At 31.5% G+C, this 25,911-nt stretch overlaps 3 protein-coding genes across 5 annotated transcripts; 1 reads left to right on the top strand and 2 right to left on the bottom strand.

Annotated features, from left to right (window-relative positions):
* Nucleotides 1–1,119: 1,119 nt before the first annotated feature.
* Nucleotides 1,120–7,602, top strand: LOC117919738 (protein MAIN-LIKE 1-like). Of its 3 annotated transcripts, none has more exons than XM_034836980.1 (6): nt 1,120–1,260; nt 2,951–3,565; nt 3,950–4,095; nt 4,363–4,494; nt 4,636–4,895; nt 4,975–5,416. In XM_034836980.1, the coding sequence occupies exons 1-4, from the start codon at nt 1,207–1,209 to the stop codon at nt 4,364–4,366; spliced, it is 819 nt and encodes a 272-aa protein (XP_034692871.1). In that variant the 5' UTR covers nt 1,120–1,206; the 3' UTR covers nt 4,367–4,494; nt 4,636–4,895; nt 4,975–5,416. The 3 variants fall into 3 exon arrangements, 1 of the variants encoding a protein (XP_034692871.1); XR_004652133.1 differs by lacking the exons at nt 1,120–1,260; nt 2,951–3,565; nt 3,950–4,095 and adding exons at nt 5,459–5,592; nt 5,672–5,703; nt 6,555–7,602 and having other exon boundaries at nt 4,364–4,494; nt 4,975–5,258; XR_004652132.1 differs by lacking the exons at nt 1,120–1,260; nt 2,951–3,565; nt 3,950–4,095 and adding exons at nt 5,459–5,592; nt 5,672–7,602 and having other exon boundaries at nt 4,364–4,494; nt 4,975–5,258.
* A 3,198-nt stretch (nt 7,603–10,800) lies between these two features.
* LOC117921194 (non-specific lipid-transfer protein 1-like) lies at nt 10,801–11,602 on the bottom strand. Its single transcript, XM_034839012.1, has 2 exons — nt 11,167–11,602; nt 10,801–11,044 (listed from the first exon to the last, which is right to left on the bottom strand). The coding sequence occupies exons 1-2, from the start codon at nt 11,514–11,516 to the stop codon at nt 11,035–11,037; spliced, it is 360 nt and encodes a 119-aa protein (XP_034694903.1). The 5' UTR covers nt 11,517–11,602; the 3' UTR covers nt 10,801–11,034.
* Nucleotides 11,603–18,554: 6,952 nt separating this feature from the next.
* Nucleotides 18,555–19,322, bottom strand: LOC117921100 (non-specific lipid-transfer protein P3). Its single transcript, XM_034838895.1, has 2 exons — nt 18,907–19,322; nt 18,555–18,800 (listed from the first exon to the last, which is right to left on the bottom strand). The coding sequence occupies exons 1-2, from the start codon at nt 19,251–19,253 to the stop codon at nt 18,791–18,793; spliced, it is 357 nt and encodes a 118-aa protein (XP_034694786.1). The 5' UTR covers nt 19,254–19,322; the 3' UTR covers nt 18,555–18,790.
* Between the last annotated feature and the right edge of the window lie 6,589 nt (nt 19,323–25,911).

Genomic DNA, 25,911 nt, shown 5'->3' with positions numbered 1-25,911 from the left:
ATAAAGTGATTTTAAAATGCAATCTTTTACTTTTTGAGAACTTAATAGGTATATTTTTCACACCGTTACACATATATATTTTTTAATATTATTAATGATACTCAAAAAATATTATTTACGGAAAACGTCTTTAAGAATCCAAAAATGGAAAAAAATATCTAATTTTAATATTTATTATTTGTGATAAAAAAAATTGGGAGAATTATGTTTTAGGGGTAGATGGACCCCCAAATTAACAAAAGGTCCGTGTAACTCTTCAAATTGAGCCAAAGACTCAATGAAAGTATGGAAATTGAGTTGAAGGATATTATCTTTCAGTATTTCCAAAAATACCCTTTGTTGATTTTGAGAAAAAAATTAATATTTTTGAAAAATATTTTTATTTAATTTAATATTTTTTTTGAAATATTTTTGATTTAATTTAATATTTTTAAAAAATACTTTTATGTAATTTAATATTTTTTAAAATAATTTTATTTAATTTAATATTTTTGATTTAATTTAATATTTTTTTAAAATAATTTTATTTAATTTAATATTTTTTTAAAATAAATTTATTTAATTTAATATTTAAAAAAATTATTTAATTTAATATTTTTTAAAATAGTTTTATTTAATTTAATTTTTTTTTATAAAATATTTAATTTAATATTTTTGAAAACCACTTTTATTTAATTTAGTATTTTTGAAAAAAAATTATTTAACTTAATTTTATAAAATATTTTATATGTGTTCTTAAAGGGTATATTTGTCCGTTACTATTTCATATCCTTCAACTCAATTTGAAGAGTTATATGGACTTTTTATTAATTTTTGGGCTCAGCTGGACCCAAAACACAATTCTCCCAAAAAAATTTACATTTTAAATTTATCATGAAAATTTCATTTTAAAATTTAAAATCAATCAAAGCTTCCAACAAGGACCACAGAATCCAATTACGAATGGTAACCTTGTCAGCGAACTTTTTACCTGGAAGCCACGTATGTGAACGCAAAGCACCTAATCATGTCCCGCCATTTTTTCGCGCCCTTTTTAGTTTTAACTTTGCCTGTAAGCTTCCATCACAAGTTTCACAAAAAAAAAAAAAAAAAAAAAAACATTTATCCGAGTAAGATTTATTAAGATTTTCAAATGGTTGTTCTTTTTCTCCTCAAGCCCTGAGAAAGTTAGGGTTCACAGTAAGAGTGTGAAAGGATTGGGTTGAGATGAAGAGAGCGACGAGGAAATCTTCCATAGGATTAGAAGAAGAACGGAGCTCGGTAAGTACTTCGTTCTTTCTTTCTCCCTTTTCTTTATTTTATTTTATTTTTTTATAAATTTTGTGATATCAATTTGGGAAAAAAAATTTAGAAATTTCACTTGGCTGATGTGGAGACCTGGACCTGGAAATTACAGAAATTAGTCATTTTGTGTCTGTGGGAGTAGCGATTTGTAGAAACACATGTGGAGAGTATCGATTTTTGTTTGAGCAAATTGTGATCTGAGTGCATTTTTTGTAATTGAAAGGCTCATAAAATCCATTGCTTCGTGGCCCTGTTTCTGGGATTCTGGAAGGGATGAGTTTGTGGAAGTGGCCATGCAGGGACTTGAATCCTGGGTATCATGAATTGGCACTTCAGGATGGTCTCATGGTACCTAGTCATCCGCATATTTTTATTTTTATAAAAAGCATGTATTTTTGCCATGACCTAACGACAAAATTGCTGTAGAAGACCTATTGAACGTTGATAACCCTAAAGTAGAATTCTTTTCAATTGAAACTTAAAAAATAAAATAAAAATTGAAGGGAATATAGTTCTATAGTAGCAGTAAACAATTTTAATTTTTAACTAATTTTAATTGTGTTTGATTTTCTTGCACTATTTTTCATAGTGAAACAAAATGTGTATAATTCATTTTCCTTAATATTTTTTTTAAAAAAATTTCTTATACTTTCTGGGAATCAACCAACCAAACTCAAGCAAAACATTTACAACACTCACTCATTCAACAACATTATACCCTTATATGCATAGCTCTATTTTCTGCATTGTCAAGAATTTGTGTTTGATGAGATAATTTTCATCATCTCACCAATTGGTCATCAGCATAGCAGGTTTTTCTACTGAATGTCATCAATTCTCCTAGCTTCATACTGCCCCTCTAGTGCCTCTGTCTTGCACTTGCAACCTGCTCCCTTCTGGCTTGCTGAAATTTTCTGAAGAGGTTCTCACCTGTCTACTTTTGTATAAAAGAGCGAAAGTTTTGAAAGGATAAATGACATTTCAAAACATAGTGATCAAACTTCATATACTTTAAAAACACAAGCAGTGTTGGTTTTGATGCTTCTTAAATGCATTTGATATTTGGTTTAACTTCCCCGGTTCTTTCCACTTGTCCATCTCACACTCTTCTGTTAATATATTATCACAGTATGCACTAAACAAGCATCCTCTTTTGCTGTTCAGCTTTGTTGAATGTTGTCTTTTGGGTATTTGATTGGATTGTCTTGTATTAATCAATACTGATTCTATCTAAGCTATCATTACTTAAGATGCAAAAATGATCAATACAACAAGGGTAAATAGACAAAGTGTTTTGGAATATAACTCAGTATCCTAAGCTATCTACTTCTTTCAAGCTTGAATGACATGGTTACTAAGGATAGGACAAATTGTTTGGTTGATTTGGTTTATTCAGTGTTTTTGAACTTGTGGATGACATCTGAAAGAGAATTTCGGTTATAGAGTGAATAAACAAACTCAGAAAAAGAAAAACAGAATTGGCGGTAGGTAAGTAGAACTTCTCTAAAAGACAAGTGGCAATGAGAAAAACTTTTTAACTTATGCTATTTTAGTTTTGTGACATGCATAAAACCTTAGATAAAACACACATATAATTGACATACGCAGGATTATGGAAAAAACCCACTTATGTCAATAAAAATGTGCACTTAATATATGCATGCAGGTTGGGAATTTCAGTACCAGGTTTTCCTTGCCATCATTTGTCAGGCGAGTGGAGAAACTAACAGATGATCAAAGAAATGCAATAAAGAAGATGGGATTTGGGCATCTCCTTGAGATGCCTATTCAGACACTTAACAAGAATCTTTTAGTTGAATTGATGGAAAGGTGGAGTTGTGAGAAGCATGCTTTCATACTTCTTCCTGGGGAGATTACAATTACTCTCATGGATGTTGCACTCATTCTGGGACTACGTGTAATGGGTGATTCCGTAGTCTTAAAGGAAGATGAACCTTTTTCAGATTTAGAAAAAGAATATGGTGCTACTTTTTCAAATAGGAAAATCATGGTTTCGTCAATTGAGAATAAACTTGAGTCCATTGGTGAGATAGCTAATGATGATTTCGCCAGAGCTTTTTTATTATTTACATTTGGGACATTTCTTTTTCCAAATGCAAATGGAAAAGTAGATTCCCGATATCTTTCTGTTCTCAAAGACTTGGATAATGTGCATCAACTGGCCTGGGGTGCAGCTGTTCTAGAGGACATAATTAAGTGGTTGTCCAAAAAAAAGGAAATGAATGTACAATATGTAGGAAGTTGTCTTATATTTCTCCAAGTAAGTTTCTTCAACTCTATCTCTAATATTTCTTGATTCTCTGTCATATGTTTCTTGTTTAGTCAAGGAGCTATCCCTATAGTCTTCACATAAATATTTGGAGCATCTTTTTTATGACATTAGATAGACAACCTCAACACTCTTTCCTCCCTCCATCTTCTCTCTTTCTTCCTAAAATTTTTGCGAAATAAAAGCACAAGAGAGGCTGAGTAGGGAGCACAGTGTTTTGCTTGATAATTTATGCAAAACAGCATGGGGAATTGGTGCCAGAGGATTTAAGGTGTGCCCCAAGTATAATGCAAAAATTTATAAGGGCTGTTTTATCTTTTAAGTAACTATTATGCATCATTACAATATTGATCTTGGTTATATTGTTCTGAACAGATATGGTCTTATGAGCATATTGACATTGCCCGGCCTAGTTTGCTAGATTGCTACTTGACGTTTCCCCGTGCATGCCGATGGGAAATTGTAGGTCACATCAAAGAAAATGGATCACTACAAAGTTTAAGGAACTGCAGGAAAATCAGGCAATGAGACCTATCTAAACTGATTTTATATTCACAATTAATTTATGTAGTGGTAGTATAGGTCCTGTGGTCTCCTGCATATGCATATTGATTGAAACAACAAAAAAGCGTTTTGCTTGTTTTTAGACCTCAAAAACTTTTAACTGAGTTAGCCATTGTGTTCTAACATGACACCCATTTGATATGGTAGCTCATGATGTATCCAACTGGACTGCTGTTTGTTTTTATTTTGTTAGGTAGGTGCTGACAACTTCTGTTTGTTATCAGATAACTTGGGAACTTCAACTGACTTCTGAGGAGTTAGAAATTGATATAATCAAAGAGTTAATAGCTGCACAAAATGACAGGACGGATGTTTCTAAACCTGAATATCTTTCATCTATTATGTTGACTGTTGATGTGAGTTCTTTTCCTTAGTTTTATTTCTTTTAAAAGAAAATGTAAGAAAGGAGGGGGCTTCTCTTGCCAATGTAAACATTCTTCTTGCTTGTTTGAAGTATTTTATTGAGTTTTTATGACAGAACTTCTTTCATTTAACAGGATGATAACTTGAGAATCAGATCTCACTTGATGGATAAACAAGCAGTTGAAAATGGGTCAGAAAGGGAAATAGTCAGAGAAGGGCACAGGATACAAGAAAACAATCTGGAGCATTTGAGGGCACCAGAAAATGTAGTAGAAGTGTTAACAGATGCAACAGGATGCCCATCTGCATCTTGTTGTGTTTCAGAGGAACCAAAAGAGCAAATGCAGCATCCATCAACCTCAAAGAATTCTTCCTGAATTTTACCGTTAGTGTTGTATGTATATCTTCATTTCTTGCCTTTTTTTTATTTGTTTTTCATCCCATCAGTTATTTATTTGAAATACGTGTTTCAGGAGGATGACTTGAGAACAAGATATCAGTTATTAGAAGAGCAAAATATGAAGTTAATGGAAGAGATAGACAAACTGAGAAGAGAAAATAATATATTAAGAGACCAGCTTTTATCGAGCCAGCAGCTAGAAGGGCAGATTGTAGATTTAAATAAGGAAGTGAATGACCTGAGAAGAGATAATGAACTTTTAAGCTTCTCCTCAAATAACCTTGTGTCTCGGCTAGAGAGACTTCTACTTGATGAAGATGTAAATGCCACAGGAGAAATGTAGACTACCACCAAAAGGTAAAATAATGTATTGATATCCAATTATATGCACCTTATCCTTTTCTTTTAGCATTAGAACTATTGCTTCCCATATTTCCAATTGCTGACAATTAGTAATGCCTTTGTATATAATCATATACACATATACAAAGTTTCCTGAAAGATGTTTTATTTAACCCATGAGCTTTTGTGTTGAATGATAATCAACAATTTCCCAGCTCTGCATTCGCTTCATGTTTGCGAGAGCCACAACCTGCTGTGGAGCACTTTGTTTACAATTGAGCACAGTGACTGATTTAGAAAGAGTAAAACATCCTGTAAGGACAAATTCTAGTGAATAAATTTCTGGCAGGTATGAATCCAAAAAGAGAAGCTCCAGTCCCATTTCTTATTTTTAGTTGTATGATGAGTTGCAAGTTCTTTTCTTGCAGGTTCCCATTTCAATGCTTAATTTAAAGAAGAGGTATGGTGCTGCACTGGTGCTCCATTATTATTTCTTTTCTTTTTTTCTTTGTGCTAGATGCCCATGAACTTCTTATCATCATATAATTCACTAGGTTCTTTTTGGATAATCAAATATTACTATTATTATATTTCTTGAGCTTATAAGCACTATTAGCAAACTTGCAAAATCAGCGCTGAAACTAGAATCCTTTATCTTCTCTAGATTTTGTTTGTCTATTTGTCAACTGCTATTTACCACTCATTACCTGAGCTAATCCACACTTCTTTCCTTTTAGATGGCTAAGTTGATCTTCTAAACCAAAAACCATGGCCCTGCCATGCAAATGAGAAAATCTTCTCATGGGTTTGTGGGTGATTACCTGATTGAGACTAGTCCTGTGTCTCAAGGACTAGGGTTCAGAAGCCTGTAGTCATGAAAAAGAGGGGCAAAAAGAAAAGGAAAAAAAATCCCTTGACTCATTTTCACCTGTCTGCATCTTTTTGGATGTGATTTGTTGGTGGTCTTTGAGTATATTCCAGATAATATTACAATTGGAACAGTTTACCACATTCAATCCAGATCCAGTACACTTACAAGTGCTTGAGGCACGATATATTTTATTTGAATGCAGATCCAGTACACTTGTAGTGCAAAAGATGCAATATTTGGGCATTCTCTTTTTTTTCTTTTTTTTCTTTTTTCTGGGATGAAGAGGAGTCCCCATTAGGTCTCTCTCCGTCCATCTTAGTCTCAATCTACTATATCCTGAGTGCCATAAACGTTAACTTGTCAACCTTACTTCACCCTGCAACACAATGACAAAACAATAGTAAAAATCATCAATTTTAAAGTAATGCTCAACTGCTCAGAAGACAGAGCCATGAGCGCTGAATACCTGCAGCATTCAATGGAGGGGTTGATCTTGTATGGAACGCTGACTTCACATTTGCCTGGAAGCTCAGAGAGGTAGTTCAATTTGATTCCATAAATGGAGGATATCGCCTTCTTCAAGCACACAGGTGGTCTGGCGGTCTTTGGTGTTCTTAACTCCATTGTTGAGGGTCTTAACTTCTTGGCAGCATTCTGCTGTGACTGAACCACAGTTCCTCAGGAAAGAACTGCATTGGTGAAGGTGTTCATCTGATAACATATTAGGGCTTTTCAGCTGCCAGTGCTGCAACCACCGCCATGCAGATAAATCATTGCCCCTGCCAACTTAAGCGCTCTAGAACTGGCCATGATGAGTGACTGGCTGTTCTGCCCAAAAACTTTTAGCACCGAAAGAGAAATGCAGGTTTAGACGTTTGGATGCTGATGGAAATGCTGTGAGCTTTTGTTGCTTCTATAGGAGCAAGTGTGAGGGTATGCAATTGCTTAGCTTAATGCTCTGATACTTCTTTGCCGTGCCCAGATCTGTGTTTTTCTTTCTCTGGCTGGTTTTCGTTTGTGAGAAAAATTGACGTCCAACTCCTTGATCAGTACTAAGGAATTGTTGAAGTTCAAAAATATCAGACAAGTAACCCAAAATAAACACCTCGCATGGTTTGGATAAAGAAGCGGTTCTCTAAGATGAGGAATGATTATGATCTGAAACTGAGATGAATGGGAAAGAGCCAAACAGTTGATCCTGCTTGAAGAAAATGAATCACGTGTGTTAATTCCAATGATAACAGGGCTTGCTCAACCATAAACTCAAGATCGCTGAGTGTTTTAGATTGGGTTTAGACCCCATTGCGCTGTATTGGTTCTAAGTCCAATTCAGCCTGATAGACCTTATATGATTAAATATTCATTTCTAGAGTATTCATTTATTCAGCAATGTGGCTGTGAGAGAAAAGAAAGGCAAATAAATCGGTTAGCTCCTTGTGGAAGTCCTGCTTTCGAAATTAATAAGAGTATTGTAGGATTTCCTTGACAGACAATATGCCTTCACGTCATAAAACTAAAAGTATTACGTTGCTTCTCATTTATTTAGAAGCAACCCATCAATAATTTTTTATTGACAGATTTAATAGCATTATTTTTTTATATTTTTTAAAAACAAGATATATTTGTTCCCAATATCAAAAAACAAATTTGCCAAGCAGTTCAAAACAATTACTATCTCTGTTTGCTCAGTATATTTATGTAACAAAATGCCACAAGCTTTGGTAGTAGAGAGCACGCAATCTAAGTGCATTAAGCTGCCAGCCATGGGAATGAGGTGGTGTGACTCTAGTGGTTGTGCCCCATTGTGAATGTTGTAGTTAGTTGGCAATTTCAGGTAATTTAGAGCCCTTGAGCGGTCTCTTAATTTGGGTCTATCAAATCCTTCCTCCGATTATTTGTCTAATAAAGAACTTTGGGGCGTTGAAAGTATTTAGAGACTAAAGTATGTAGTTAAGGTAGTGGATGGGAAAAATTGAATCAATCGAGATTTTCAAAATAGTGAAAATCCTTTAAAGAAGTTTTAGGAGACTTGGGTAGCTTTTTTATTTTTTTTTTAACTAAGTATTTTTGTACTTTGTTCCAAGATCGATCTAGGTTTATGTAGGATCAATCTATCTACTGTTGTATTATTTTTTTAGTCATTAGATTAAGGGTTTTTCTTCCTATTTAAATCCAAAACCTTCATTTTAGGGTGGAAAACCATTGTACTCCTCTCCCATTCTAGTATGGGTGTGTTTGTTTCCCTAGAAACTCCTATCCATTTTGAAGTTCACAACAATTTTTGATTGAGGTTTTTTAAAAGAATGCACTAATTCTTTTGGTTCTTTCATCCATTCTCTTTTTAGGGTTGTTGGGTTGAAGTAAAATCTTATTTTCGTCTTGTGTGAACTCAAGAAGAGGTCAAGATTAAACTTAATGTGGACTGTAAGTATGATTTGAAAGGAAAAAAAAAACGGATAAATGAAGTGGAAAAGTATTGGTCAAGTGATTCAAGAAGGATTGATAAACTTGAGTTAGGTAAAATCTTATAGCAGTTGTTGCTCTTTATAGTAGATGTTTTTTAGCGTTTGTATATGACTTTTTTAATCCCTTTAAAGATTTTCTATATTAAATCTTGGTGTCATTGCTTTATTCTTTCTATCTCTTTATTGGTTAATTTTTCCATATTTATATTGACTAAGAAAATAACTTTGTTTTGATAAATGGATTAGTAGATAATTTGAGCTAAAATTTGTTTGTGTAATCCTTGAAATTGTTTGATAATTTTTAACTTGGTTTTTGTTTGAAGTAAATGGTATTTAGATTTGTTTCAAAAATAGTTGGAAGTTAACGAAAATTTGTTGCTTTTACTTGCTGAGGGAGTGCTAATGCATTCATTTTTACGTGTGTCTCGACTTGTCTATTGAAAAAAATAAAAAAAATGAAATTTTAATTGATGATCTTTTTTAAGTTGTTTTTTAAACTCAATAAGAACTTTTATACATATTGGGTTTATTTTGTTAAAGGAATTTATAATTTTAAAAAGATTAAATATGAAAATTAAGAAAATATTACTTTTCACATGACCTTTATTTTAATTTATGTAAAAAGGTTTATATTTAATAAAACTATATGACATCAATATTATTCTTTAAAAATTATGATATTAGTTTTAGGTGTAACTTCCCCTTAAAATTAAACACAAGAAGCTATCCAAAAAGAACTTTCATTTCACAACCTTGTTTATTTTATATAAATCAATTTCCTTGAAAAATGCGCAAAAATGAAGAAAAGACTGTTTGGTAGGCATGCTAATCTAGACCTTGGAAATGATAAATGTATACACCGAATTGGGAGCTACATTTATTAGTTTCGTACATAAATGTGTGGCACAAAATTCCCCATGATTCCTATTCTTTGGTTGACCCCCAATCACACTACGAGGTAGCAAATATTAATGTATTTGGAGGTAAAATTATTACCTAAAAAGGCTTTTATCTCCGATGAATACTAGGACTGAATTTACAGTAAAATTAACAAGGCATCCTTCTGATAAACTTGCTTTCATAACCTTTTTTTTTTTCAAAATTCTTTTCAAATGCATATTTTCAAACTTAACAGAGGAGTATCGTCACTTTCTAACTCCACGTCCCAATTCTCTAACTATATGATTTTGATACTTGTCTTACATAGTGTTTGTTTTTTGAAATGATGGAAAAAACTAAAATATTTGATTTCTTCTAATTAGTTAAAAGTAATGTACTGATGATCTATCAATATAACTAAAGTAAATTTGTTGATAAGAGTATTGTCACTTTCTAACTTCATGTCTTTAGTTTCTAACTATATGATTTCAATGTCTGTATTAGGAGGTGTTTGTTTTTTGGTTGAATAAAAAAAAAACTAAAATATTTGATTTTTTTTATATTAAAAAAGTAATGATATAAATCAATATAATTAAAGTAAACTTATTAACAAAAGTATTGCCACTTTTTAACTTGGTCTCCTTAGTCTCTAATTACATAATTTCAATATTTGTCTTAAGTAGTGTTTGTTTTTTAGTTGAATATAAAAAATTGAAATATTTAACTATTTTTATTAAGTTAAAAGTAATATGTTGATATTAATAATATAACTAAATTAAATTTATTTTTATATTGATTGATATCAACATATTATTTTTAACTGAATAGAAAAAATTACATATTTTGATTTTTTTCAATTCAATCAAAAATAAACACCACCTTAAATTAAAAGTATTTTTAAGTTGCTTTTATGCATCTTTTCGAATAAACTCAAGCTTGTTTAGAAAATCATTTTACATTTAACAAAATTTGTGCAATGCCCCATCTAAAATATTATTATTATTTTTTTTACTTTGATTTGAGATTATAATTATGACTAATTAAATCTAGTCAGCTCACATGGACATCAGTCATTTTCAACATTATTTGATAGCATGCAACATAATGCATATTGTCCATGGTGAGTCTAATGAATTTTTATGATTTAAAAGGTATTTATATAATTAAAAGAAGCCTATACATCCACTCTGTGAAAAATATTTTTTTCTTATCCTTCTTTCCTATTGTTTCATGGTCATATTTTTCTCAAACAAGTAGTTATCTTAAATTTGATTCCAGAGACCTGTTTGTTTCCTTTTCTTTTTTCTGTGTTTTTCTCTTTCCTGGACACTAGAGAGAGAGAGAGAGAGTAAAAGTTATATAATATGATAGGGTCCAGCAACCAGCAGGGATATTTATTACATGCAAGTATGCAACCGCTCCAGTAGATGTCATACAAGCACAGAGAGGAATATGACACCAGTACTAGTACTACTAATACTAAAGGCTGAGTGGTCCAAGTGGAGCCTCTACCCTCCACTTCTTTATTCTTATGCTAGTTGCTACCGTAGCTCATCCTACTCCTCCACCTTTTGCTTCAAGTCACCCTGAACACATTCACAAAAAAAAAAAAAAAAAATCAGTCGCAGAAATCTTATTGGTTAATCAAGCTGAATTCTATATAAATATATCATGAGTAGTAGAGACTAGAGAGATTAATGGAGCATACTTGGAGCAGTCAGTGGAGGGGCTGATCTTGTAAGGAACGCTGACACCACACTTGCCCGGAAGCCCACTTGCAAGACCGAAATTGATGCCAGAGATGGAACTAGAAAAGCTTTTCAAGCACTTACAAGCGGCCTGGCGATCAGCTGTGGTCTGAGCCGCGCTGTTGAGGCTCTTAATCCCGCTGCAGCACCCAGCTGGCACTGCACCACCTTTCTGCAAGTAGCCAACGCACGGGGTCAAGGCAGATGCCACCTGACCACATGTTATGGCTGCTTCCACCGCCGCCGGTGCCGCCACCACCATGCATATCACCATCACACAAGCTAGCTTCACAGCTCCGGAGCTACCCATGATGACTACTCAGTGTCTGAGAAAATTAGAAAGGCTAGGAGAGAAGAGAAAGTGAAGGTCTGGAGAGTGGAGAGTGATGATGGAAAAGGTTTCAACGTGGGATGTGTTTATATAGAGAAAGTGGTGGGTCTGGGCACCACTCAGTAAGGGGCATGCATGAGAGATGGGGAGGAATTGGTTGGCAGTTGGATTTAATTCCATGATTTAATGCGCTTGCTTACTTTTCAATGTGTAGTTTGACATGCATTTCACGGTAGACATGCGACAATCATGGAGGATCGACACCCAAGTTTTGATATCAATTACCCCTTATATATTTTAATAATTAATATTATAAAAGGGAATGAATATATTTTGTACCATTGCCCTTTTTTCTTTTTTCTTAATCCTTCCAGCCTTTTCCCTTTCTTGTGGCATACTTCACATTTTATTCATGTTTGAGTGAAATTGGACGAAAATATTCAATACGATACTAAAAGAGTAATATTATTTAATATTAAAGATCGAGCTTTTGTTGCTGGAAGTATTTTTTAAAATAGTTTTTAAAAACGGTTGTATGATATTTTAAAAAATAAAAGTCCATTTGAGAACTTCCCTGCTTTTAATTTGTGTTTTAAATGTATTTTAAAAATATATTCATTAATTTGTTGACAAGTTAAAGGAGAAATATTTAGATTATTCACCTGTCAAATTTAAAAGATTTCTTCATAATAATAACAATTATTTAACAATAATAACAATTTAATAAGAATTGAATAATAATAATTTAAGAATATTCAACAAAAAAATGTATTATATATATCAGTGAAAAAACCTTTCAAATGAAGGTAAAAAACTATAAAGAAATTTTTTTGGCTTCAATAAAACTAGTATACAAATAATCAAATCCTTACTAATTTATTCATTTTAAAAACTTATATAAATATATCTCAATACTTGATGAGAAAATCCATCATCTCAAAAAATAATGAATAGAAAAAGATTAAAAAAAAATTATATCACAAGAATTTCTTTAAAAGATCGATGAAAGAATTTATAACTTTACCCTTGAACCCGAGTAAACAACCTCAATTTATTTTATTTTTTTAATATATACTTGTTGAATATTAGAGGACACACTTTAATTGAAGATGTTTATATTAGAGATGAATCATTCAATTCCGTAGCTTACAACCACAAATGCCATGCTCAAGATTATAGACTACGATTTAGGGTGGGTGGCCGGTCTAAATTTCAAATTTAGGTCGTTTTCAACTATTTATACGTGTTAAACCTAAGGCAACCAGACAACCCTTAATCCTTGTTTTTTCCTTATATATATATATATATATATTTATCATCAATTTGGGGATTAATACTGTTCATATAAATGGTTTAGGATAATAACATAAGGATGTGAATTATCAGAATCGTAAGTCTTACATGTGGGTAGACGAATTCTTTGACCATTTGTCTCGTCTCAAAAAGCACGCCGGCCTGAGAAATAGAAGTAATGGAGAGAGGCCCAACATGTTGGCCAGGATGGGCGACTTTCCACCCAAGAGCACCGCAATTTAATCACTGCCCCTTGTGTTGAAAAGTCTTCTTGTATAGTAATTTTATTGCACAAGAAAAAGGAAACCAAAGAAAAGGTCAAAAAAACTTACTCCAAATTTTGTCGGCAACCAAACACAGTGACAAGTCTTCGAACCAAGATACCTCAATAAATGCAACACCGTCGGTTTTTGTTGTTCTTTATTTCATGAAAGTTAGGTGGTATTTGTTTTTTTTGACTTTTTGCTTAAAACAATTTAATTTTAGAATTTAGGTTGTTTGTTTTTCTACTTTTTCATGACTTATTATAAACTTTTTATTAAATAGAAAAAACCAAAATATGTAACTTTTCTAAATAGAAAAAATAATATATTGATTTTTTTACTTTTTAATACTTAATAGAAATAAAATACTACAAAAACAAATAATTTAATATTTAATACTATTAAGCATTAAGGTTTTATTTAGAATTAAGTAAAAAAAACAAACACCACCTTAGTTTCTTTTTCTTGTTAATTTACATTCACTCTATTTTTACTGAAGCTTTTATTATTACTTTTTTTTTTTTCACCAAAATACTTTGGCTTTGTATAACAAAGATACAATGTAGGTGTAATTTGGAGATTGAAAAATGAAAGGGACAAGTACAATTTGCCAACATATTGTTCCACAATTGGTTGATGTGTACACTCGTTGAATTTCAAGGCCAGCGGCCCTGGGCCCGTAGGCTACGTGCGCCATGCAAGAGGTAATAAAGTCTTTAAAGTTACAAATGGCGGATTTTTTTGGAGTATCCATCTTACCTTGTTTTTAATGGGATATATTTGTTTATATATTTGAAATTTAAATAAACGATTAAGGATGTGTTTGAGACTTTTTTTTAAAATCCCGAAACAAGTTTAGATATTTTTTATTTCGATTATATATAAAATTAATTTAATTTAATTTAATTTTTATTTCTCTGTTTTAATATATAATAATAAAAATATTTTTAATCAAATAAATTATAATATTTTAATTATTTATAAAATATATTTTATTTTAATGTAATTATTTTTATTTTATTTTATAAAAATAGTTAAATAAGATGAGGTAAGGAATTTCTTGTACTACTCTCATCTCATTTAAAATTTTAAATAAAACAAAGATAAGAATTATTTTGAATAAATGAATAAAGTTGGAACGTGGTAATCCATCTAAGCTCACCCTATTGTTATTCCTATATGTATTTAAGAATATAAAAAATATAATAATATATGTATAATTACTTTTTATTTAAAAATATTGATAATTTTATTTACAAGTTTATAATTTTTTTGTATTTAAAAATATATGTATATAGGAAAAATCCACTATAATAATAAAGTCAATGAACGGTTTACAATTCAATTTTACTAGTTTGAATCATCAAGGAATTTTCCGAATTTGTCAAATATTAAGAGAAATATTAGAGATGTTAATTCATATTGATGGATCATGTTCGTGTTATATCAAAACTTAATTATTCTACTGCAAAGGTTAATCCAAACCCAATACTAATTATTATTATACAAAAAATATAAGCCCAAATACCATTTGACTATTAAATGGATCACACATTATATAACCTATTTAACTCATTTAATAATTAAATTGGATTAGGTTTTATACAAGTCTATAGGATTAATGTTTCAATTAACATGTTTATAACTTAATTGACCTATTTATTTAAAAATAAATTTAATAATGTTAAATAATTCAAAATTATAATTAGATAATCAGTATAATTATTAAATAGGTCAATTTTGTTCACGTTTATGTGTTGCCTCCAAAACCTATTTATTTATTAAATGATTTATGTAACTTAACATGATTTTAACTCAAACTCAATTATACTCTATCAAAATCAAACTCAATTATACTCTATCAAAATCGGAAAAAAATATGTTAAGTTTGAGTTGTATCAATAAATTGTATCAAACTTTGCCACCTTCAAGAAAAGATGATAAAATCGAGAAAAAATATCCCAAAAAAATTTCTGGTTGTGTTTTGAAGTCCACACGGGCCAAAATCCGAGAATATTGACAAATATTCCCTTCATTTCAAATTTTGACAATGTGGCTGGGATGTTACGACCAGGGAAAGAAAATCTCAAGCTATTGTATGATTCTCAATCTCAAATCTGAGTCCATATGGTAGATGTAACAAAATCTAAATTAAAATAACATTAAAGTTTTTAAAAAATAAATTTATAAACGACAGGATTTTTTTTCAAAAAATATTATTTTTAAAAAATAAATTTAAAAGTATAATATCTTTTATCATTTTCTTTTAAATTTTATACGTTTCAAAAAATAAATTCATTTTTTTACATTAAACTTGTCTTTCCACTGAATTCATTTTTTCAAAAGATAAGTTTTATTTTTACTTTAAAATTTTTAATGTTGACTTCGTCCGGAGAAAACGAGTTTACTTTATTTTATATTAAAATCGTTTTTGAAGAAACGAGTTCATTTTTATATTCAACTCATCTTTTCAAAGAGTTATTTTTGATGTTACGTTGTTTTAAAAAATAATTTAAAAAAATACACAACTTCAAAACTCCTTAAATGGCTCCATTACTATGCTTACCTAACTGTTCATTTAATTTTTATTTATTTTTCGTAATCATAGACCCTTCCACTAAAAAAAGGCCTTTTTTCTGCTACCAAACAACCCCAAGATTTTGAACAAGATTGGGGTTTGGTCTCCTATGTGGTTGGGCCTTTAAAACAAAGAGCATTAATTTTTACCGGGAGGTCATCAGCGACATCCATGTCCACACCAGGGATAGAAGCAACATCATTTATCAAGCACCGGCAAGCGGTCCTGTGGTCATCTGGGGTTTTGGCAGATGTTTTGAGGCTCCCAACACCGTTGCAGCACACCGAGGGCACTGGGCCAGCAACCCCAGATCAGGTAGAAGATGCAAGGGACCAAATAGGTTGCTACCTGATCACAGGACAACCCTTCGACTGCCATGGGCGAAGCCACCAACATGCTCATGACCACCAGGCATGTGACCTTGACACCTACTCTGTAACACCCCAAGATTTACATTAGGGGCAAAATAGTAAACTTGAAGTAATTAATTAATTAATTAAATTCATTAAGGTAAAAGAGTCATTTTACAATTAATAATCTAGGTATAAATTAGATATTTCTTTTGTCTTCTTTATTCTAAAAACTTTATCAACCAAAATTAAAGAATTGGAGATCGTAAAGTTCAAGGGTTAAAGGTTCAGAGTTCGAAAAAAAGAATAAAAAAAAAAAAAGGAAAAATCAATGCGAAAATGGCCCCAAAATGGTATAGTGTCAACAAAAAATAATGAATGGAGATGTGAATGAAGTGGGAGGAATTTTTGCTTTGTGTGGTAATAAATGGGTTAATTTGAATACAAGTTTTGTAAATTGGCTAAAGCTTAAATTTTTTTTTTACATAAAAGGGCTATTTTACCCCCAAAACTCTAAAAAACACATCATTCTCCTTCTCTTAAAGAGGCTTTACCCATAAGATAAAAATATATTTTAAAAAAAAAAGAAGAAAAGAAATCAGAGATATATTCTGTATACTAAATTCATGTTTTTAAAAGGTAAACTTTGTTGATTTTGGAGCCTCAGGAAGCCACTCTAATGCCTCATTCCCTTGAATCAACAAAAATGTGAGTTTAAATGATTTTGGACGGACCTCTTCGATGTTTAAATCAGCTTTGAGGTTTTTGGAAAAGATTTCTTAAAAAAAATTGAGGTCTGTTTAAAACCATCCAAGCACACCTTTTTATAGGTTCAAGCGGACAAAGTATTGAAGTAGTTGGTCGGAGTATCCGTCTCAGTCCAAAATCAACAAATTTGAGATAGAATTATAAAGTCTTGAGTTGAACCATGATGTATAGAGTACATGCAAATAAAAAATTATTTTATAGATAAAGTAGCATTAGGCTTCTTATTCATCTTATGTCTTCATTGTGTTTTGGTCATTTTCCGAGTCAATTGTTGCAAAGGTGATAATGATCCATCAGTAACCATGATATTCATTCATGCAGAATACACTAATTGATAAGAAAAGTCCTTGTAGCTCTTAATTTTGAATTAAAACGTTTTGATAGTAATTTTAAGAAATATTTTTAATATTTTTTATATTTAAAAAATTTTATTATTCAAATATTAAAAATATTATAAACACTTTATAAAATTATTCCTAAACGTATTTTAACTTATAATGTATTTGATAATAATTTTATAAAGTATTTTTAATCTTTTTAATATTTAAAATTTTTTATCTTTCAAATATTAAAAAAATATTAAAAATACTGTCTAAAATTATTATCAAACTTACTCTTAAAATATATTTGATAATAATTTTAAAAAATATTTTTAATATTTTTAATTCTTTAAATATTAAAATATATATATAAACAATTTCTCGTATTAAACACATTCTTAATATTTAATAAATATCCACTCAACGAAATTGGTTCTCAGTTGAGTAGAAAACATATCCATTATTGCCCCGGCCCCACTAGGCATGAAATGAGAAATAAACCAAATATATATAAAAAGGAAAATTATGCCATGTTTGGAATGGGTTTTTGAAAACAACGTTTCATTTTTAAAATTCAGAACAGTTTTTTAATTCAAAGAATATGTTAGAATATATTTTTTATAAAAAAAAAATATTATTTTAAAAATATGTTTTGTGGTGGTTTGTTTGCCCATATGTCCTATAATTCTATGTTATACAACAAAAATGTGTTAATACGGAAGGTGTTTGTGATAATTTCCTCAGCCAAGTAGACGGTGAGGATCATTTTGAATCCAAATGTGATAATTTCCATATGATTGGTTGTGAATGGATAAACCCTATTTTAAGAAATAGGGATTCATTCGATATCCCTTGGAGAACTGCATTTGGTTTTCTTTTAAGAATATTGAATTTTTGGAGATGGGTGGTTGTGGGTTTGAGTGTCTCAGTGTACTTTTAGATATTGATGGAACGGCCAAGAAAATACATGAGTCACAAGGGAGTGTTTAACAATTGGTCATATTTCAAAAATATGTTCATTTTTGGAAATGAAATAATGTCTTCTTTTTACTCACATTCCACCTTCGATTTTCTGTAATGGGAAAAAGAAAAGAAGAAAAAAATAAATCTCTTTTCTGCTACCAAACAACCCTAAGATTTTGAAACGATTGGGGTTTGGTCATCTGTGTGGTTGGGCATTGTTACAGTAACATAAACTTCAATTACTTACGGAAGAATGGGGCTGAGCTCCAGTTTTTTCCTTTAAGAAAGTGGCCCTATGTTAAAATGTGATTTGTCTGGCCCCAACTCCCAGCCATTAATGTTCAATTGGCATGAGTGTGTGCCCTTCTCTTCACATTTCTCACCCACCCATGTGCCGCTGCCTAGCAGTGGAACCCTTTTCATTTCATTGTAGGGTACCCCTTAGTTCAGAGAGAGAGAGAGAGAGAGAGAGAGAGTAGTAGTGGTATAGAAAAAAGTAGACCAGCATGGTTCCCGTAAGGATAATTATTACATGGATAGGCACTCACTCGCTCACTCACTCAAGCAGATAGATAGATGGCAAACAAGTAGAATGGGACACGGACACACATTACTACAACTACTACAGGTCACTTGCTGGAGTGGAGTCCCGAGCACTGGACTCAACGTCCGCTTTATTTTCATGCTGCTAAACAGGTTCCTCGCTCCTCCAGTCACCTCAATTCACTCTGCAACAACAAACACCACGAGTTAGAAAATATGTGAAATTTCATGTTAATTCCTTATGAGATAAGGAGATAAGGAGAGAAGGAAATAGAGAGAGAGGGTAGATACTGGTCGCAGTTGGTGGAGGGGCTAATCTTGTAAGGAATGCTGACACCACATTTGCCAGGGAGGCCAGCAGCCAGACCAAAGTTCACACCAGAGATGGTTTTAGAAGCACTTATCAAGCACTTGCAAGCGGTTCTGCGGTCTTGTGTGGTGGTGGCAGAGGTTTTGAGGTTCTTAACACCATTGCAGCACGCCGGAGGCAATGGGCCAGTACCCCTCAGGTAGCTGATGCACGAGGCCATCTGGGTTGCTACGTCACCACACGACAACCCTTCTACTGCCATGGGCGAAGCCACCAACATGCACATCAACACCAGGCATGAGACCTTGACAGCTACTGAGCCAGCCATTCTGTTGAATTAAACTCAAGAATCACTACTCTTGGAAGCTGGGTTGAGTTCGGAAACTGATGAGTGAAGTGGGTTGGAGGCCTGGTGCTTATATAGAAGAAGTGGTGACCCTGGTGGGTGTGAATCAGAAGGAACATTGGTTAGGCGGTGGTTGGATTGAATTCAATGCCTTAATTCCTTCCCACTATTTTAAAAATCTGGTGCAATGCTGTGAGATGTAACGCTGCTGTGCATGCATACTAAATGATCCGTACGCTCCCCCTAACAGAGATCCCCACGGCATCACAATTTCTTGGCTCCAAATTCCAATGCACCCTAATTTACTCGCATGTCACAACCACTAATGCGTCTGACGAGAAATATGACTTTCAACCAAACTTACAAAACTCTGTCACCTCACATGGCCTCTTTCGAAGTTGGAGAAGTTTTCGTCATTCACTCTACTTGTGATCTCCACGTTCAATCGCAGACACTTCTTCCATTTTAATGCCACATGGCACCCGTGTAATCCTGATTAAGCATGGTTTCGCTACATTTTTCAGTGTTTACCGCATTTATTCAAAGAAGTTGAAAGATACCAAGAAACCCAAAAAGAAAAAACCCATCAACTTGTTTTGAATTAAGGGGAATTTAAAGGGGAAAAAAAAGGATTGAATTAACTATTTGATAAAACCAACTTGGTCTTCCTATTTCTCAAACCTAGATTAAAAACAATTCCAAACTTATCAATTTGATACTAATTTTTTGATTGAATTTTAATTATTTTATTTAAAAATGAATTAATATCCAATAAAAATAAATCAAACACATCACCATTTGCGCTTGACCCAAACTCAGGCATGCACCCAATATCATTACTTTTAAATGAGGTAGATAATGTACATAATTAAGGTAGGTGATACAAATTTTTTAATATGATTGAAAATTGATTTAGATGGTCTTTGTTTTATGGTTAATAGAAAAAGTCAAAATTTAGTTGAAAAATAATATATAAATAATAACTAATATGATGAACGTGAATTTGTTATAATAAATTATTTTAATTAAATAATTAATTAAATATTTTGGTACGAAAAACATACACCACCTTAATTAAAAAAAGTGGGGTTTCCGCCCACAGGTTTTCATTTGCAAGACACGGGGTGCAGCAGAGGGCTGTGAACATACGGTTCGCTCAGGGAGGCTTTATAACTTGTGGAAAAAGGCCTGTTAATTTGTCAGAAACCGTACTTCAATTTACCCAAGGTGCCGACTCCCTCTCAAGTCTCAACCTGCACCCTGCCTTTCAACCCCTAATGGTCCAGCTTACTTGTATTCTTCAGTTCAGAGGAAAAGGTACGTTAATATCTCACTTTTTCTTTTTCTTTTTCCTTTCCCACCTTCTAAAAAGCTTCGCCATTTATATCTTAAATGGGCTTTGTCCGCTGAACAAATGAAGAATGCACATGAAAGGATAAGGTTCATGAAAATGAGGAAAACAATAATAAAACCCACAAGCTTAAAGAGCTCAACACTCTTAAGACAAATCATTCAAAATTTAACTTTAGGATTTGTTTGGATTAGAAAACTTTAGAAAAGAAAAGAAAGAGGAAAAAAAAAGAAGAAGGAATTCCCTTATCCCTCCTCATCCGGGAAATATGAGGAGATCTAGGTGACTCTCTGGAGTCTTGCCGTTAAAATCTATTTTTGACCAATCCACTAATTCTGAGTAAGTCCAAAAATGTGACAACTCAACATATATAGGAAAGTCGTGAGGGCAGTGATCCCCTTGGAGATGGGTACCTGTCACATTATTAGGTTAGGGTCGCCCCATCTAATTGACCGACACCCCATTTTTTATCTAGAAGAATGTGGAGTAAGGACAAATAATGTATAGGTTGAGACGTGGCTACCATGCTCTTTAATGTGGACGGTATGGTGTCAGGCTTCCAACCCAAGCCTACCACTTCTGTCATTTTCTCCAACCAATTTTATTTATTGCACAACGGTACACATGGCAACCCCATTTGAAATTATCAATCTCTACCATCCTTCTCAATTATCATTATTTTTCGTTTACTGATTCCATCTACTTTTTTCCATAAAAACTGGTCTCAAGATTCAACATTTTCTTCTAAGTTTCTACATACCAAAAGTGAATTAACCCCCTTATTCAAATTTAGCTTCTTACTTTTTTTTTTTTTTTTCCTATGTCTCATCTCTCATAGGCATTAATTTAAAAAATATTACCTCTATTTGATGATAGCGAGTAGTTAATGAACATGGAAGAGGCTAGCATATACCTAGAGGAAGACTGGATGGCTGAGCACCGACGTGCAGGAGGTAGTCATGAACGTAATGTTGACACGTGTCTGAGTTTGTCAGATGATAGTACATTCGCTGTCTTTTACATTTACTATGAATGGATTGGATGAGGGCCAGAGGGCCCACCCCTGAAGTACAGAAAGGAAAACTTGTGGTTGCCCAACACTCATAGTGGGCCCCGTACATATGACTGGACTCATTTCCATCTGCAACGCCGGCCCATAATTCAATTCGGATTTATTATTTAATTAATACATGTGAAATGCTGTGGGCTTGCAGCTAGGCCCAAGTTCGACCCGATTTGGATAGTGTTGATAATAGCGCTGGGGATGGGTGGACTAAGCCCAATTCCTATTTCTGACGCTCCTTAGCAGCCCAAAGACTTCCAGCCCATATACAGTGAGTCCTAGGTTAAACTAAGGGCCCAAATTAAGCATGTTGGCCTCAAGGCCCATATGGTGAGGGAGTTCTAGTTTACATCCAAGAAAAATGTGTCTTTTAAGGAGAACTTCGTGAATGAAGAATGTTTTAGGCATAACCGATTAAAAGGGACAAAATTCCCTTCACATTTTAAAAGTAATCTCCCACTTTTAATAACCTAAAAAATAGCCTATTATGAACAAAAATACCCCTATAGTTACCCCTTCAGCCACTTGAGCCCATTTTTCCTTTAATTATTACTTTCCCTCTTTTACTTTTTTTATTCCTTTTTTCTCCTTTCCTTTTTTTTTTTTCATTTTCTTGATGGTTTCGGTTTCTCTCTTTTTCAACATATTTCTTCAAATTTTATTTATATGTTCTCTTCAAATTTCTTCAACTTGAAGTGTTTAAAGTTATGGTTGGATAAACGAGGTATGTTTATTATTATTTTTTTTTCATATATTTTTTCTTTCATTTTTTATTTATTGAATATTTTCAAACGTTTAATGAAATGTAATCAATATTTAAATAAGTTTGAAATTGTTATAATTTTTTAATATAATTGAAAATCATAAAAAAAAAAGGTTAAAAGAAGGGAACAACCGATCTAAAACATGTGGAGAAACATTGTCTAAATAGAGAGATCAAATGATGGTAAGTAATAAAACATATGAAATTTTATGATGGTTATAGTATTGTTTCATATTTGTTTTTTATATAGATATAAATATATATGGTAATAGGGTTTTGACATAATATATAAAGTTGTATTTTTTAGTTATAACACCAGAACTTTATCGATGTTAAGTTGAACTTAAAATAAGTTAAATTTATATATATTTATTTTATAGTAACATTATATTATTGTTAATTTTTTTTAGTTATATTCAACTTGAGTTGAATCATTTGCAAACTACTATTAACATTAAATGAATTATAGTGTAACCAATCTTTTAGTAAATAAATAGATTTTTATTGTTAAAAATAGTTAAGAGTTACAATATCTTAATATATTTAATAACATAAATAATCTATTTTCTATAGCATTGTTGGTATTATTTGAAGTAGTAAAGATGATTAATAATATTCTTTATTTGTTATTTATTAAAAAATAAATATGTGTAATGAAATAACATGTATTTAATAATGAATAAATTTTTTAAAATGAATACCTACTTATTGATGCTAATACTCCGATGTAACTAAAAAATATTCTAATATTGTACATTGGTGTCAATGATTGGGATTATTTTGTTGTTTTAATGGTTGATGAAGTAGGAATAATGCTTCTATATGAAGGAGAAAGGGTATGAGATGGAAATACTTTTTATTTCAAATGAAGTAAAGACAAAGACATTGAGGTCCCAAAAACTATATCATATGAAGAGTTATTAGGGGTTATTCATCATATTCTGAAGCTAGATCCAACAAATTGTTTTCTTTCAATGAAGTATGTATTCAATACCAACATACCCACAAGTCCTATATAGCAGTGTTTTGAAAACCGGACCGTCAGTCGGTTCGACCTATCCGACCGTTAGTCGATCATTATTCTGGTCTGGTTCGACCATTTGAACCGACTAACTTTTGAACCAACCTCAAATTGTTGGAAATGGCAATCAGACCAGTAAACCGATTGAATCAACTAGTTTTTTTTCTTTATTTTTTATTTTTTATGAATTGAATAGTTCGAAACCCAACCCTCACCTCTTCTTCTTCATCCCTCCCAGATCCCACCCTTGTGCCCTTCTCCCATCTAGATCCTGCATCTAGCCCCTTCTCTCTTCTTCTCTCCTCCCATTTGTTTCCCTTATCTCTTCCTCACTTGTTGGCATTGCCACTATCATTGTCGTTGTTGTTGTTGCTGTCACTGTCGTTGCCCTCCTGCTACCCTCCAACTCCTCATCTCCCATTTCCGGTCAACGTCGCGGCCGATAGTTTTAAACCCATTTTGAGATTTTCTTGACATTTTTATTTTTATTTACTTTATTAGTTTTTTCCCGTTTATTTTATTTTAAATTTATTATTTTTTCAACTTTATGATTTTTAAAATTTGTGATTTAAATTTAAATTAATGAAATCATTATGATTTTAAATAAAAATTTTAAAATATTATGTCACTTACATTCTAAATAATTTTTTAGTTTTAAAATAAGTTTATGATTTAAAAATAAATTTTAAAATTTATAATTTTAAATTAAAATTTTGATTTTAATCTAAATTTGTGATTTGAAACTAATTTTGTGGTTTTCAAATAATATATAAGTTATTATTTTTATTTTTAATAATTATTTTTTATTTTAATAATATATAAATTATATATTTATGACGTTACTGAATCAACCACGATTCAACTGTTGATCCGACCAATGAACCATGAATCGATAACTTTTTCAGTTCAATGACCAATCCAATTATAAAAACATTGCTATATAGCTAACTGTTGATGCATATGTGAAATTCTTTATTGGTTTAAATTATACAAATAATAAGTTGTCCATTCCATTACACATCACAATTGAAAAGAGAATTGAGAATCATAGTAAAAAATCAATTTGCAACTCTTATTCTGAATATCATATGTCATCTGAAATTAATAAAGAATTGGACAGGGATCTAATGTTGATGCATAAAAGTAAACACATTCATTGTGAGTCAATTGAAACTCTTAGTGATGATGGTGAAAATGGACCAAGATTTCAAAATGAGTCACTTGAAGGGTATAATGGTCATAATTGGAACATGAATGCATGAGATTGCTATTAATGAGGAGGATTGTAGGATGGATACTAACCTTACTAATGATGAGCAAGTGATCCAAATTGGATCTTCATAACTAGTTCAACTCAAAATACATAAATTCTAACCATATTGATACAAATGATGGTTTCATGCATATCTATTGAATTTTTCCATTTTTTATCCAAATAAAACATGCTCTAAATTTTATTTTTTTTCTTCTTTTATTTATTTATTTTTATCTTTATTATTATTTTTTTTACCTCTCTTAAAAAAAAAAAAAAAAACTTTCTCTAACTCATCATTACACACCTTGTTTTCTCTCTTAAGGTATGTGTCCCTTATTCGTAATGATTTTTGGCGACATTTTGGAATAAGACTAAGACTCAAGCTTGAAATCAATAGAGACTCATCTTTATTAAATCTTAAGTCATTTGACTTCAATAAAATCCACATTTCATTGTCCTTTTTGGTTTCATATTGACATAACAACAATTGATGGACAATTTGGGTTGAAAATCTAAGTTTGAGAATAAGTAAAAAGTGACCAAAACATGACTTTCTAAACATCTCCAATTATAGCTTGGCTCGGTTAATTTCTTTTTAATATTTTCAATAGCTATCGAATGAGATAAATATGCAATTTTTCCAAGAAAGTACTCCTCTTTATGTATTTTAGTTATAATTGATGGGAGAGGAAGAAGAATGTTAATATGCAAGATAATAACAAATTGTAAAAATATCAATATAAATTGTGTAAAAATATATTAACAAACTTATCCAACTATGTTAAATCTATCATTTCGTATTACTTCCTAATATAGATTTTCCTTTTGTATTATTCAAGGATGTCATGCTAGATGCTAATATTCTATAAGATATTACATTTCATAAGGATATTGCTGATGATATTGATGCAATTAAAGCTATTAATTTTACTAAGTTGCAGCTAGAAATAAAAATGTAAAGAATATTATGATGTCTATAGAAACAAAATCAAAGTATTTTAAAACTCAATTTTTTTTTTTTTATAATTAATTTGATAGTAGTTAAGTTCCCATTTTTTAAGTTTTATTGAACAAAATATCAAGAACTATCGTGAAAGATTGAAAAAATTTTAAAAATAAAAGAGATATAAATAAAACATTAAGTATATAACATATTTAAATCAAAATTCTAAATATATAAATCAAAT

Source organism: Vitis riparia, chromosome 8 (genome assembly GCF_004353265.1).
Source record: "Vitis riparia cultivar Riparia Gloire de Montpellier isolate 1030 chromosome 8, EGFV_Vit.rip_1.0, whole genome shotgun sequence".
In the NCBI taxonomy this organism is placed as follows: domain Eukaryota; kingdom Viridiplantae; phylum Streptophyta; class Magnoliopsida; order Vitales; family Vitaceae; genus Vitis; species Vitis riparia.
This window is presented reverse-complemented; position numbering and strand designations above follow the sequence as displayed.

Bases quoted from the DNA above. Each gene is read 5' to 3' on its own strand.
- LOC117919738 (XM_034836980.1), top strand. From the start codon at position 1,207: ATGAAGAGAGCGACGAGGAAATCTTCCATAGGATTAGAAGAAGAACGG. The intron at 1,261-2,950 runs GTAAGTACTTCG...ATATGCATGCAG, and splicing joins TAGAAGAAGAACGGAGCTCG to GTTGGGAATTTCAGTACCAG. The intron at 3,566-3,949 runs GTAAGTTTCTTC...TGTTCTGAACAG, and splicing joins GTTGTCTTATATTTCTCCAA to ATATGGTCTTATGAGCATAT.
- LOC117921100 (XM_034838895.1), bottom strand. From the start codon at position 19,253: ATGGCTGGCTCAGTAGCTGTCAAGGTCTCATGCCTGGTGTTGATGTGC.
- LOC117921194 (XM_034839012.1), bottom strand. From the start codon at position 11,516: ATGGGTAGCTCCGGAGCTGTGAAGCTAGCTTGTGTGATGGTGATATGC.